Source organism: Lactuca serriola, chromosome 1 (genome assembly GCF_051521515.1).
Source record: "Lactuca serriola cultivar US96UC23 chromosome 1, Lser_US96UC23_V15, whole genome shotgun sequence".
Lineage (NCBI taxonomy): Eukaryota > Viridiplantae > Streptophyta > Magnoliopsida > Asterales > Asteraceae > Lactuca > Lactuca serriola.
In genome coordinates this window covers 196,558,602-196,573,584 of record NC_136408.1, presented here as the reverse complement: position 1 = coordinate 196,573,584, position 14,983 = coordinate 196,558,602, and the positions used below count along the sequence as shown (strand labels likewise).

Here is a 14,983-nt window from a genome sequence, read left to right as displayed (position 1 = left end):
AATTAAATATATATTTTTATTCATAAGTAAATAACGAATGTACTGTAGCAAAAATTTGATGCATTTTTATTCACTTATTAATAAAAATAGCTGAAAATAAAAAAAAATTATCTTAAAAGTATATCAATATGGATGTCTATTTGTAGAGAATAAAAAATCATGAATTTTTTTATATTTAAAATCATTTTTCCATAAAAACTGTAACGACCCAAATTTCACGTCCAAAAATTTCGTTTTAAAACGTTACTTTAGAAAACATTAATAATTAAGACTTTGTTTGATCAAACCATAACACAACGTAAACCATGTCTAAAAGCCAAATCATACAACCAATCAAACATCAGAGTATAAATCCCAGAGAATCTCGTAAATGCGGAAACCAGAGAGTGTGTGTGTGACATTCTGCTACCGCGCCGGCTCCTTTACCCTAGCTGAGGAGGTACCTGAAACCAAAACTGAAAACTGTAAGCACAAAGCTTAGTGAGTTCCCCCACCGTACCACATACCATAAAATCTCATGACATACATATATTGTCAGGCATATCTGGGTGCCCGGCCTACCCCTTCGGCCCTCTCGACCGGATATTGCCTAGCATATCTGGGTGCTGGCCTCCCCTTCGGTCCTTCCGACCGGATACTGCCTAGCATATCTGGGTGCTGGCCTCCCCTTCGGTCCTACCGACCGGATACTGCCTAGCATATCTGGGTGCTGGCCTCCCCTTCGGTCCTACTGACCGGATATTTCGGGGACTATCTCCCCCTACTGTCACTAGCACATAACATCATATCATACTAGCACATAACATAACACAGGTAGTAGTAATTCCTAGATGAATATCACAGAGACAAACATCTACATATGATTCCTACTAGTGGGCCAGCATTGGGGCCGTAGACCCACCGCTAATGGAAGGTAACTCACCTCGAAGTAGCTGCTGATCTGATCGGGAACTGACTGTCTACTGCTGCTACTCCGGAAATCCTCCGGCTGAAATTCCCACAACATACTCAATCAAACACTGCTAACTGTCCTTTGGGTAAAATGACCATTTTACCCCTGATCATGTCATCAAACAAAGCCAGAGTCAACTTTCAGTTGACCCGACTCGCCGAGTTGGCTTTCCAACTCGCCGAGTCCCTACCCAAACGATTGCCCTGAATCCCGTTCCTACTCGTCGATTTAGGCGACGACTCGACGAGTTCACCTTCTAAACTGATATTCAAGTCCTTCATCCTACTCACCGAGTTGTATGAACAACTCGTCGGGTTCATCTTCATCCGACGAACACTTATGGTAAGACTCGCCGAGTTGTATGAACAACTCGCCGAGTCTGTTCTTGATCTAAGGAGATTGCGTTGAACCCGCCGAGTCAGGGCATTGACTCGCCGAGTACCTCCATAGATGAGTTCAGCTTCCAACTCACTGAGTCACACCCCGTGACTCACTGCTCACTCGACACTACGAAAAGGGGACAAACTCGGAGACTCGTGAACAGACTCGCAGAGTCACATGAACGACTCGCCGAGTCGTTGCCATGCACCCACCAAATACACAGATTTGCTCGATTCCAGTCCATGCCATTCACAGATCTGGACTTCTAGGACACGAATCTCACGTAAAGTTTCCAACTTTATGTGTAGATATTCACCAATATGGATTTTAGGGCTCAAAATGCCTCAAAAGGGTAGATCTAGGGTGGGCAAGCAACATGGGGCCATAAAGCTAACAGATCTGAGCTCCTAGAGCTCAATCTTGCCTAGATCTAGAGGCCAATCGACTTATTACAAACCCTCAAGCATACACAATCTTGGAAATGGTTCAAAAAGGACTTTAATGGAGCTATAAGGGACAATAAGCTTAAAAATAGAGGGGAAACGAGCTATACCTTAGGGGAAGCGTTGGAATGACACAGAGATGCTTGGCCTCCTTCTCCTCTTCTTGATTCCCTCTTCTTTTCCTTCAAAGAAACTTCAAGAACACCACAAAACACTTCAAACTCACAAGGAAGCAAGGCTAGAGAGAGATACAGGGCTCTGAGGGTGAATGGGGGCGAGGTTGGGGCGGATAAGTCGTTTAAATAGGGTGCAAACCCCTGAAACTTAGGGTTTCATCCAACAGCTGTGACTCGCCGAGTCCAGGATATGGACTCGCCGAGTCGCCAACTTAAACGTGTCCCAGGTCCCGCATCCACTCGGCGATTCGGACCTATGACTCGCCGAGTCCAAGGCTAAAAGAAAGGAAATACTAAAATAACATTTACGTACCAGGAACCGGGTGCTACAAATCTCCCCCACTTATTTTAGACTTCTTCCTCGAAGTCTGCTGCTCGATCCCGAAACAACTCGGGATAATGCTCCATCATCTCGTCCTCCGGCTCCCAAGTCCTTTCCGAACCCTTGCGGTGCTGCCATTGCACCTTCACTAGTTCCACCCTCTTGTTCCTCAAATCCTTCGACTTCCTGTCGAGGATTGCGACTGGGCGCTCAATGTAATTCAGGCTGTCATCAACCTGAATATCCTCCAAAGGCACTACTGCTGAATCGTCCACTAAGCACTTCCGCAAGTGGGAAACATGGAAAGTGCTGTGGATCTGGCTGAGCTCGGCTGGCAGATCCAGTCTATACACTACCTTGCCCACTCGGGCTACGACCCTGAACGGTCCGATAAATCTCGGGCCCAACTTGCCCCGCTTCCTGAATCGAATGACGCCTTTCCAAGGCGACACCTTTAGGAGAACCATATCCCCGACTTGGAACTCCAAGTCGGATCGACGCTTCTCGGCATAACTTTTCTGCCGACTCTGAGCAGTCTAAAGCCTGCTCCGGACCTGCTGGATCCTCTCGGTCGTCTTGAGCACCACTTCGGTGCTCCCCATGACTCTCTGGCCAACTTCACCCCAACATATCGGGGTCCTGCACCTCCTTCCGTACAACATCTCAAATGGGGAACGGTCGATACTCGCGTGGTAGCTGTTGTTGTAGGAGAACTCGGCCAGGGGAAGATAGGTATCCCAACTACCACCAAAGTCTAGCACGCACGCCCGCAACATATCCTCCAGAGTCTGGATGGTCCGCTCGGTCTGACCATCCGTCTGTGGGTGAAAGGCGGTGCTAAAATGCAAACGAGTGCCCAACTCGTCATGAAATCTCTTCCAAAATCTGGAAGTAAAACGCACATCCCTGTCCGAGATAACCGATACTGGCACCCCGTGCCGCGCCACGACCTCCTTAATATAGATGTCGGCCAATTTCTCGGCTGATATGCTCTCCTGAATCGGGATAAAGTGAGCACTCTTGGTCAATCGATCCACGATGACCCAAATCGAATCCACTCCACACGCGGTCCTGGGAAGTTTCGTGATAAAATCCATCGTGATATCTTCCCATTTCCACAGTGGAATATCCAACGGCTGCATCTTGCCATGCGGCCTCTGATGTTCGGCCTTGACCTTCCTGCAGGTCAAGCAGCGCTCAACGTACCATGCCACATCTCGCTTCATGCAGGGCCACCAATAATCTAGACGAAGATCCCTATACATCTTCGTTGCCCCGGGATGAATAGAGAATCGGGACTTGTGCGCCTCCTCCATCAAAATCTGGCGCACGCCTCCGTGATACGGCACCCACACCCTACGGTGTAGTGTCAATAGTCCTCGGCTATCATAATCAAAGGAGGAAACCTGACCCACCACACGCTCGCTCTTCCGATGCTCCTCCTTGATAGCCTCCTGTTGAGCCTCCCGAATTCGCTCCAACAGGGGAGTCACCACAGTCATCCTCATGCAAACGTCCCTGATCGGCGCCGCCTTGCGGCTAAGCGCATCGGCCACCACATTAGCCTTCCCCGGATGGTAGAGGATCTCGCAATCATAATCCTTTACCACATCCAACCACCGACGCTGCCTCATATTCAGATTCGGCTGATCCATGAGGTACCTCAAACTCTTGTGGTCCGTGTAGATGGTACATCGAACCCCGTAGAGGTAATGCCGCCAAATCTTGAGGGCAAAAACCACCGCCCCCAACTCCAAATCATGCGTCGGGTAGTTCGCCTGGTGAGGCTTGAGCTGCCTCGAAGCGTAGGCAATAACATGCCCCCTCTGCATCAGTACCACGCCCAACCCAGAAATGGACGCATCGCAGTATACCACAAAATCCTCTACGCCCTCTGGCAGGGCTAAGATCGGCGCCTCGCACAGTCTCTGTCTCAGCGTTTCAAACGCAGCCTGCTGCTCAGGTCCCCACCGAAAGACCATGGCTTTCTTTGTCAGCCGCGTCAGGGGTACGACTATCTTGGAGAAATCCTGAATAAATCTCCGATAGTAGCCTGCTAATCCCAGGAAACTCCGAATCTCAGATGGAGACTTCGGAACCTCCCATCTCATCACGGGCTCGACCTTGGTCGGATCGACCAGAATCCCGTCCTGGTTGACAAGGTGTCCGAGAAACTGCACCTCGCGCAACCAAAACTCACACTTGGAGAACTTGGCATACAAGCTCTCCCTCCTCAGGGTCTCCAACACCTCTCTCAGATGCTTCTCATGTTCCTCTCGAGTCTTGGAATATACCAAGATGTCATCGATAAAGACTATCACAGACCGATCCAACATCGGTCTGCATACGCGGTTCATGAGGTCCATGAATGCGGCAGGAGCATTGGTGAGCCCAAACGGCATCACCACAAACTCATAATGGCCATAGCGCGTCCGAAACGTGGTCTTCTGCATATCCTCCTCCCTGACCCTCATCTGATGATAACCCGAACGCAAATCAATTTTGGAGAACCAAGATGCTCCCTGAAGCTGGTCAAAGAGGTCATCAATCCTCGGGAGCGGGTAACGGTTCTTCACCGTTACCTTGTTCAGCTCCCGATAATCTATACACATCCGATGCGACCCGTCCTTCTTCTTCACAAACAGAATCGGGGCTCCCCTGGGCGAACTGCTCGGACGAATAAATCCCTTGTCTAGCAGCTCCTGCAGCTGCGTAGACAACTCCTGCATCTCGGGAGGATCCAACTGATACGACGCCTTGGCTATCGGAGCCGCACCAGGAACAAGGTCAATCCTGAACTCCACCTGTCTCTCCGGAGGTATCCCAGGAAGCTCCTCCGGGAAAACATCTGCAAAGTCTCGAACCACCAGAACCTCGCTCACTGTCGCCTTACCTGCCTCCCGGGTATCCATCACATACGCGACATATCTTGCGCATCCCTGCTGAAGGTAGCGCCTCGCCCTCGCTGCTGAACATATTGCGGGTCCATACTGCGACCTCTCGCCATGAATTACTAACTCTCCCCCGCCTGGGGTCCTGACCCGCACTAGCTGCTGCGTGCAATCTATCACCGCCCCATTAGGGCTCAGCCAATCCATGCCTATAATCACCTTGTTCCCACGCAACGGAATGGGAACCAAATCTACCAAGTAGCGCTCCTCAAACAAACGCAGCACACAATCTCGAAATACCATCGATGCTCGCACCGATCGATCATCAGCAATCTCCACCTCCAAAGGGCAACCTAACTCACCCGATGACTCATGAAACTTCTTGCTAAGCGCAAGGGGAACATATGATTGGGACGCACCCGAGTCGAACAACACCTGAACTGGAAGGCCGTTCACATGGAACGATCCTAATGCATACATATACATACGGAGCACATATCAATAACATAACATCATAAAAACAAGATAGAGGGAAAGAATCATACCCGTCACCACATCGGGTGCGGCGTGTGCCTCCTCGGTAGTCAGCTGAAATGCTCGGCTCCTCACCACTGGAGCCTCTGCCTTGCCCTGCCGGCCATCCGTGATCCGCAGTGTCACTGGAGCTGGCGCCTTCACCGGCGCTGAAACTGTCAACTGGGGGCAATTGGCCTTCTTGTGGCCCCTTTGGTTGCAGTGGAAACACAGCAACTCTGATGTCTGAATAACTGCTGCCGGAGCAGTGCAATCCCTGCTGATGTGCCCAGACTTGCCGCACTTGTAGCAGCCTGATGATCCCATCATGCACGCTCCCTCGTGCGCCTTGCCGCATTTCCTGCAGCGTCCCCGTCCCTATTGGCCTTTCGGCCCCGAATCTGATCCCTTGGGCTTCTTCCCCGAAGCCCCTCCTGACTGACCCACTTCTGCCTTCCGTTTCCGGATGTGCTCCAAATCTATCTCCCTTTCCCTCGCCCTAGCAATCATGGAGTCCAGGGTAGGGCAAGCCGAAAAGCTAACATGCTCCCGGATGTCAGCTCGTAGCATATCATGATAACGAGTCCTCCTCATATCCTCGTCACCAGCATACTGGGGCACCAACAAAGCCCTCTCCCAGAACTTGACGGTGATCTTCGCCTCAGTCTCCGTTGTCTGTCTCATGTCTAGAAACTCCCTGGCCAGCTGCTGAAGCTCGACAGCCGACGCAAACTCTGCCATGAACCTGGTCACAAAGTCCGACCAGGTCATAGCCTCGATAGCTGAGGCTCCCAACGAGTCACCCACTGACTCCCACCAATCCCGGGCTCGGTCCCGTGAACACCCTGCTGCATACCTCACCTTCAACCCCTCGGGGCAGAAGCTAGTCAACTGTGCAGACTCAATGTCTGCAATCCATCGCCTGGCAGCAATGGGGTCCTTCACCCCATGGAAATCCGGCGCACCACTGCCCCTGGAGTCCTTGAAGGACAGTGTGCGAGATCCCGACTGGCTAGATGCCATATCACTCCGGAATGCCCGAAGGCGATCCTCCATCAACTCCATGATCCCTTCCTTGATCGACCCAAAGAGAATGGGGGTCGACTCAAGGATGCCTCTGGTGATCTCTGACGCGATGAACTCGCGTAGTCCCTCATCAACCGGCTCGGAACCTGATCCCGAACCTGACCCCTCTCCTATACCGCCATCTACCGGCCTCGATCAAAGTACCACCATTCTGCAATACATCACAACAATCATTAGAGATATTGATACTTCCTGAGGGATCACTGCTACTTACAAGTTCCCTGGTCTTATCTTGGCCTTCTTTGGTTCGGGTACGGATCCTCTGCTTTCAGTAGTACGGGCCCATACTACCTTCCACATCTATCTGTACCTTATTCAAGGAATGCCTCGACTCCACCATATCCCTTTCACTACTGCTGATCACTGCTATACTCATCCTAGGCTCGCCCTAGGGAAATCTTTGATTCCAATCTATCCAGTCCTCAGCTGCTGCAGGCCTCCTTGTAATGCCAATTAGCCATTACCCGAATACCATCAAATGTGACGAGGATCAGATAATCCTTCGAGTACCCGACTCGTCCCTACAACAGTTGGACTCAAACAAGAGTTGCGCAGTAGGATCAAATCCGGCACTCTAAGATTATTCAACCCTGAACTCATGTGATGTGACGCATTCGCCTAATGGCTAACTCCCATTATTCAGAGTCCCACGTAGCACAAAGCAAGCAGCATTCAGACAAGGGTAACAATCTCAATCAACTCTATCTGCTTACAGGAACTGAGCTAGCATAAAGTGCTAAACTCATACTATCAGGCATAACCTAATCAGGCTATCCTACTTATTGTCTACTCAACATCTAGCATGCAATTTTTATACAACTGAAACACATAAAGCAGGCACATAAGGCATCACTCCTAGATCCTTAGTCCTATTCTAGCATGCTGTTCTACAAAAGTTGTTAAACATAACATAAACTTGTATGGGTACTTTGGGGAATACTTACTTGAGCTCGGCCGGTCGCGCACATCACACACTTTATTCTTTCTCAAAACTCTTTTCTTAGTTTTTTTTTTGAAAACATTTTCTTTTAGAAAATTTTTTAACCCCTCGATTTGAGTTCAGACACCCCCAAAGGTGTGTCCGAATCCCTCAAACCAGGGCTCTGATACCAACTTGTAACGACCCAAATTTCACGTCCAAAAATTTCGTTTTAAAACGTTACTTTAGAAAACATTAATAATTAAGACTTTGTTTGATCAAACCATAACACAACGTAAACCATGTCTAAAAGCCAAATCATACAACCAATCAAACATCAGAGTATAAATCCCAGAGAATCTCGTAAATGCGGAAACCAGAGAGTGTGTGTGTGACATGTTGCTACCGCGCCTGCTCCTTTCCCCTAGCTGAGGAGGTACCTGAAACCAAAACTGAAAACTGTAAGCACAAAGCTTAGTGAGTTCCCCCACCATACCACATACCATAAAATCTCATGACATACATATATTGTCAGGCAAATCTGGGTACCCGACCTACCCCTTCGGCCCTCTCGACCGGATATTGCCTAACATATCTGGGTGTTGGCCTCCCCTTCAGTCCTTTCGACCGGATACTGCCTAGCATATCTGGGTGCTGGCCTCCCCTTCGGTCCTACTGACCGGATACTTCGGGGACTATCTCCCCCTACTATCACTAGCACATAGCATCATATCATACTAGCACATAACATAACACAGGTAGTAGTAATTCCTAGATGAATATCACAGAGACAAACATCTACATATGACTCCTACTGGTGGGCAGGCATTGTGGCCGTAGACCCACCGCTACTGGAAGGTAACTCACCTCAAAGTAGCTGATGATCTGATCGGGAACTAACTGTCTACTGCTGCTGCTGCTACTGCTCCGGAAATCCTCCGGCTGCAATTCCCACAACATACTCAATCAAACACTGCTAACTGTCCTTTGGGTAAAATGACCATTTTACCCCTGATCATGTCATCAAACAAAGCCAGAGTCAACTTTCAGTTGACCCGACTCGCCGAGTTGGCTTTCCAACTCGCCGAGTCCCTACCCAAACGATTGCCCTGAATCCCGTTCCTACTCGTCGAGTTAGGCGACGACTCGACGAGTTCACCTTCTAAACTAATATTCAAGTCCTTCATCCTACTCGCCGAGTTGTATGAACAACTCGTCGGGTTCATCTTCATCCGACGAGCACTTATGCTAAGACTCGCCGAGTTGTATGAACAACTCGCCGAATCTGTTCTTGATCTAAGGAGATTGCCTTGAACCCGCCGAGTCAGGGCATTGACTCGCCGAGTACCTCCATAGATGAGTTCAGCTTCCAACTCACTGAGTCACACCCCGTGACTCACTGCTCACTCGACACTACGAAAAGGGGAGAAACTGGGAGACTCGCGAACAGACTCGCCGAGTCACATGAACGACTTGCCGAGTCGTTGCCATGCACCCACCAAATACACAGATTTGCTCGATTCCAGTCCATGCCATTCACATATCTAGACTTCTAGGACACGAATCTCACGTAAAGTTTCCAACTTTACGTGTAGATATTCACCAATATGGATTTTAGGGCTCAAAATGCCTCAAAAGGGTAGATCTAGGGTGGACAAGCAACATGGGGCCATAAAGCTAATAGATCTGAGCTCCTGGAGCTCAATCTTGCCTAGATCTAGAGGCCAATCGACTTATTACAAACCCTCAAGCATACACAATCTTGGAAATGGTTCAAAAAGGACTTTAATAGAGCTATAAGGGACAATAAGCTTAAAAACAGAGGGGAAACGAGCTATACCTTAAAGGAAACGTTGGAATGACACAGAGATGCTTGGCCTCCTTCTCCTCTTCTTGATTCCCTCTTCTTTTCCTTCAAAGAAACTTCAAGAACACCACAAAACACTTCAAACTCACAAGGAAGCAAGGCTAGAGAGAGATACAGGGCTCTGAGGGTGAATGGGGGCAAGGTTGGGGCGGATAAGTCGTTTAAATAGGGTGCAAACCCCTGAAACTTAGGGTTTCATCCAACAGTTGTGACTCGCCGAGTCCAGGATATGGACTCGCCGAGTCGCCAACTTAAACGTGTCCCGGGTCCCGCATCCACTCGGCGAGTCGGACCTATGACTCGCCGAGTCCAAGGCTAAAAGAAAGGAAATACTCAAATAACATTTACGTACCAGGAACCGGGTGCTACAAAAACAGCTTCTTAAAAATTAAAAAAACGAAAAAAAAAACTTTGTTTTTGTATATATTAAGGTAATGATTAATATAGTTTAAGGAAACATATTATGTTAGAAATACATGTGTATTCCTTATCCATTTCCGTTGGTACAACAAAGGCTTTTGCGGAAAAAATAAAGAGTGACTGAGAATGATAACCTTTTTATTTTCTCAATTGAACTTTTATATATATATATATATATATATATATATATATATATATATATATATATATATATATATATATATATATACACAAAAGAAATAAAAAAAGTACAGTGGATTAGACTTAAAGTGAAAACAACGGTGACGGGGTCACGACCTATTTCCTATCATTCATTTGTAGGACTATTAATTCTCGATAAGACCTGCGATATGACACGTGACATGATATGAAATAAACGGTTTGGGTTGATTTTTAATTTGTGGAGCTGTAAACCTGCCAACTCGTTTATTAAACATGTTATATATAGGTTTTTCAAAAAATATACGGGTTTACCCGTCAACCCGTTTATAATTTTACTACAAAATTATATATTTTTTAAATGTATTAAGACTTAAACATTATACATTTATACACTATGTTAGGATGACATTGACCATTTGACCTATGCAACATGTTTGTCGTTTGCCATTTGTATTAATATTTTAGTTTGAACATATTTGTATAAATGTTTTTAATTTTTATTTGGATGTGTAAGACTTAAGTGTCTAAAATTAGGATATGTTTACATCAAGAACTTATTCTTATTTCCCTTTTTCATTTTTTTTTTCTGTTTTCTTTTTTTGTTTTTTTTTTTAAATATTTTTAACAAGCACATAATATTTTTTTTTCGGTTGGATATCCTTATGTTTTTAGTTATTTTTGTTATGTTTTTTTTTTTCATTATTTTTAATAAATATATTATTATTATTATTATTATTATTATTAAAAATATGTTTTTTCGTTCGGAGTACTTTTTGTGTTATTTTTATTTTCATATAGATTATCAGGGTGCCTCTCTTTTTCGTTATGATTAATTATATATTGTTTTTTCTGTTCCGAGTGTTATTTTTTGTTCGAAATATTCATAAATTATTTTTTTCATTCAGATTATTAAAAGAGACATTTAATTAAATCAAAATTTTTAAAATAATAATAATAATAATATTATAATATAATAATACTATTAACTAGTATAATAATAATAATAATAATAATAATAATAATACAACAAAATCAAAACAAATAACAATAAAAAATATATATCGAATTAAAAAAATTCATAAAATGACAAAAAAGGAAGATATATAGTTATATACGGAGGAATTTTTTATAAAGAAATTTTAGGAATTATGGGGTATGCAGGCTGGGAGCCTTTTTCTCTCGCATAGAGGCGTCATCTCCTTTGCACTTTCTCTGTCATGTCATACAAGATACTTTAAAAAAATTCTAAGGATCTTTATATTGGACTTAGAACACATTTATTGGAGTTAAATGAAGTCTATTAAATCACCAATGTTTAAAGTTTGGGCTGTGAACAAAAAATATCAATCTAAAAAAAATCATTTAATGAGTCAATACAGATGGATAAGTGTAAATAAACTGATTGTAAGAAATTAATAGATATTTTCTGTTATCAACGAAGAATGTAAGAAATGAAAGAGTCCATCTCTTTACGACTCGCACCACCTTTCTCCACCGATTTCTTGACCTCGCCGGCCAATTTCTCTACTCTCCGCCGCATCTCCTCTCCTTCCTTGGAACCCAGTAACGTCTTAACAGCGTCTTCCACCACCTCCGCCGTCACCAGCTCCTTTCTACGTTCCCAATCCTTCATCGCCACACCAATTCCAAGAACCTCCGTCATCAAAAACCCATTTCTTGGCTGATCAGAATGCATCGGCCACGTGGCCATCGGAACTCCCATGGATATGCTCTCAATGCTCGAATTCCAACCACAGTGAGTCATGAAACCCCCGGTGGCAACATGACCCAGAATCTCCAACTGCGGTGCCCACCGCCGCTCCACCACTCCCCTCCCCTTCACTCTCTCTTCAAACCCCTCCGGCAACTCCACCAACCCATGCTCTTCGACACCCATGTCTACAGGTCGAACCACCCAAATGAACCTTTCACCGCTTCTTTCCAATCCGATGGCCAGTTCTCTGATTTGGTCGGCTGTAAAGGTGGTCGTCGTCCCAAAAGATACATAGATAACGGAATTAGCAGGTTGCTTATCTAGCCATTGCAAGCATTCATGGCGATTTTTTGAAGCTTTCACGTTTACCATATCGAGTACTGGATTAAATGGTCCGACAGCCCATATCTTCGTTTTCCCGGAGATCTCTTCTCTCTTTAGATATTCGATGAATTTGCCTTCAATCACTCTCGATGAATCGTATAATTCTCCTACGTGAAAGTTGAGGTGGGATTGTTGAAGCATCACGAAATTCAGAAATTCCGGGCTGGATATTTCATCGCGAGAAGGAAGCCGATTCATCAGATCCAGGTCAACCGGGAACGGTCCGCCGGTTTTCTCCCAGTGGTTGGAGGCTCGGTAGAAAGCCGGCGGCGGTTGGAAGACGTAAGTCTCAGCGTTGGGTATCGACTTCACGTCTTGAACGACGTAAGACATGAGAACGTCGTGGATGACGGCGACTCTTTTAACTATTTGTGAGAGAGAACGTATGAGGTCGGCGACAGGGTAGCGGAGATGGAGGGTGGAGTCGAAGGAGGGTTGAAGGTGGGTAGGGAAAGGGATGGAAGTGTGTGGAGGAGGGGTAATGAAGGGAGGGGTTGGGAATGCATGGAAGTGGATGTGGGTGGAGACGTCGTCGGAAAGTTGGTCGAAACTATGGTGGCGGGAGCGGACTTGGCCGATGTGATGAGTGGTGCTGACGACGTGCACGGGGATGTTGTAGGCGGAGATGAGACGGGAGAGGTGGAGGAGCTGGTTCAGGTGACCTTGTGCCACGAACGGCACCATTACTACTACAACCTCCGCCGCCGGGAGGGCTGCAACCTGTATGTGGTTGTCGCCGGACATATCTGGATTTGGTTAAAAGGCGATACAAATTGGTATGAAATTAAATTAGCGGAGATATACCATATATGAGCAATATTGGGCATGATTTTTGTTATATTTTTAATCTGATCACAAAGTAAAATTATAATATTTAACTAATTAATTAATGATCAATGACAAGATATAAGATAAAGAACCACTATGAAATAAGATATACCAGCGAGAATCTTGAGCAGTCGGTCCCCACTATGAAATAAGATATAAGATAAAGAACCCAAAGCATATGTGTATAGACAAACTAATATGATGCAAAGGTTTAAGTTTAAACAAGTATAGTCGAAATCGAATATTAAACTATTAATTTTGTATATATTTTGTTATTAAATTTTATTTAAGTTGTAAATTCACTAATATGTTTGATTAAAGGGATATTTATAGGTTCAGTAGCGACTTTGAAAAAATAAATAGTTTAATGATCTTTTACAATTTAAATAAATCTTAATTACTATCATACATATATAAGATTTAATGTTTTTTTTCTTTTCAAATATACAATTTTAACATCTATAAAATATTATCATGGTTTATGTCTATTTTTACTTCTTTTATATATATATATATATATATATATATATATATATATATATATATATATATATATATATATATATATATATATATATATATATATATATATATATATATATATATATATGTTCAGGTATTCTAACTAAATAGTGTGGATGTAAGGATGAATGTGGACCGATCATTTCAAATACTTAAAGGTAAAATTGTAATCTTAACTATTAATTAATTTTTATAAATTTAAATCAATTAATTTCCCTTTAAATAAGAATCGGTTTCATAGCATTAACCCTAAATCTAGTTCCAACTAAAGATTGCCTTCTTCACCTGAGAACATATGATCTCTACAAGAAACCCAAACAAGAAAATCACATTTTACTTCAATCGCGATTAGGTGTTTATCGAAGGAACCCAAGTCGCAAATCCGGTGGTGTTTGTGTTGCTTGGTGTTCGGCAGGAGGAGTCTGATGGTCTCTGGAGTTGATGAGTCCGAACGGAAGAAGAAGAATGAAGCAACAAGTTGTGTCGATTCTCGGTGGTGTCTAATCAATCGCAAAATGGAGGGGGCTGTCCCTTGGGTTCGACGAACCGAAGCAACAAAGGGAACGAAGCAGCAGCAACGATACGTAACAGTGGAGGGGGCTCGATGGTTTTTGCTTGAATATCCCAGGTCGTTCCTTCTTCTTCTTCTATTTTCTTTTTATTGTTCTTGAATGCAAATGGTATGAACATGTGTTGATTTTCCATGCACGATCTCTCATGTTTGGTGACTTTGCTTGTGGCTGCTTTTAAAACAGCATGTCCCGCTGTGAAACCCCCATCCCTCAGGCCCACGAGAGGGGATACCCCTGTAAGATCAACACATGCGTGTTTCCCTCCGACCCATCCAAAAATCAAAATGTCAGCCGGTCTGAGGGTTGACCTTCCTTCTGTCGGATCAGTCAAGAAATTAACAGGTGCATTTGATACGTTTGGTTTCCTCGCACCAGATGCGGTAGAGCTTCTTAAAAGAGTACAACGAATCATGCATAGTAATGTTATATCACTTAGATCTTCGGATGTAGTCTTTAAAAGAATTAGCTTTACCATTCAAAAAGGCTTAGCGGCACAGCTTGTTGCCCGTTTGCCATCTCACTCATTGTACGATGACAATTAAAAATTGAATTATTTGTTCTTGATTGAAGCTGAGAAGAACGAAAGTTCTTTCTTTTTTGTGTTGATTGTAAATCAATGGGGATTCACCAATAGATTTAGGTGGGTGTTTGATTGATGTTTAACAACATTCAAAGGAGGATTAAATTGGATGTTTGGATTTGATTTTTTTCACAGGAATTCATTGTTGAACGGGTGTTTGGGTTTATTGTTTTGGCAGAAATTGATTCAACATCAAGAGGGGCTATGATTTGGAAATGGACTTTCTAAATTTCTTAAATTTTACAATTCTT

General features: G+C 44.4%; 1 protein-coding gene and 1 long non-coding RNA gene across 2 annotated transcripts; one reads left to right on the top strand and one right to left on the bottom strand.

Annotated features, from left to right (window-relative positions):
* Positions 1-11,462: 11,462 nt before the first annotated feature.
* Positions 11,463-13,030, bottom strand: LOC145102769 (zeatin O-xylosyltransferase-like). The gene has a single exon (XM_079040242.1). It carries the CDS (start codon positions 12,972-12,974, stop codon positions 11,565-11,567), a length of 1,410 nt encoding a protein of 469 aa, XP_078896368.1. The 5' UTR covers positions 12,975-13,030; the 3' UTR covers positions 11,463-11,564.
* Positions 13,031-13,673: 643 nt separating this feature from the next.
* LOC145102777 (uncharacterized) lies at positions 13,674-14,746 on the top strand. Its single transcript, XR_013706275.1, has 3 exons — positions 13,674-13,738; positions 13,933-14,208; positions 14,336-14,746. It is a non-coding gene; the product is annotated as an uncharacterized LOC145102777 (long non-coding RNA).
* The last annotated feature ends 237 nt before the right edge of the window (positions 14,747-14,983 follow it).

Bases quoted from the DNA above. Each gene is read 5' to 3' on its own strand.
- LOC145102769 (XM_079040242.1), bottom strand. From the start codon at position 12,974: ATGTCCGGCGACAACCACATACAGGTTGCAGCCCTCCCGGCGGCGGAG.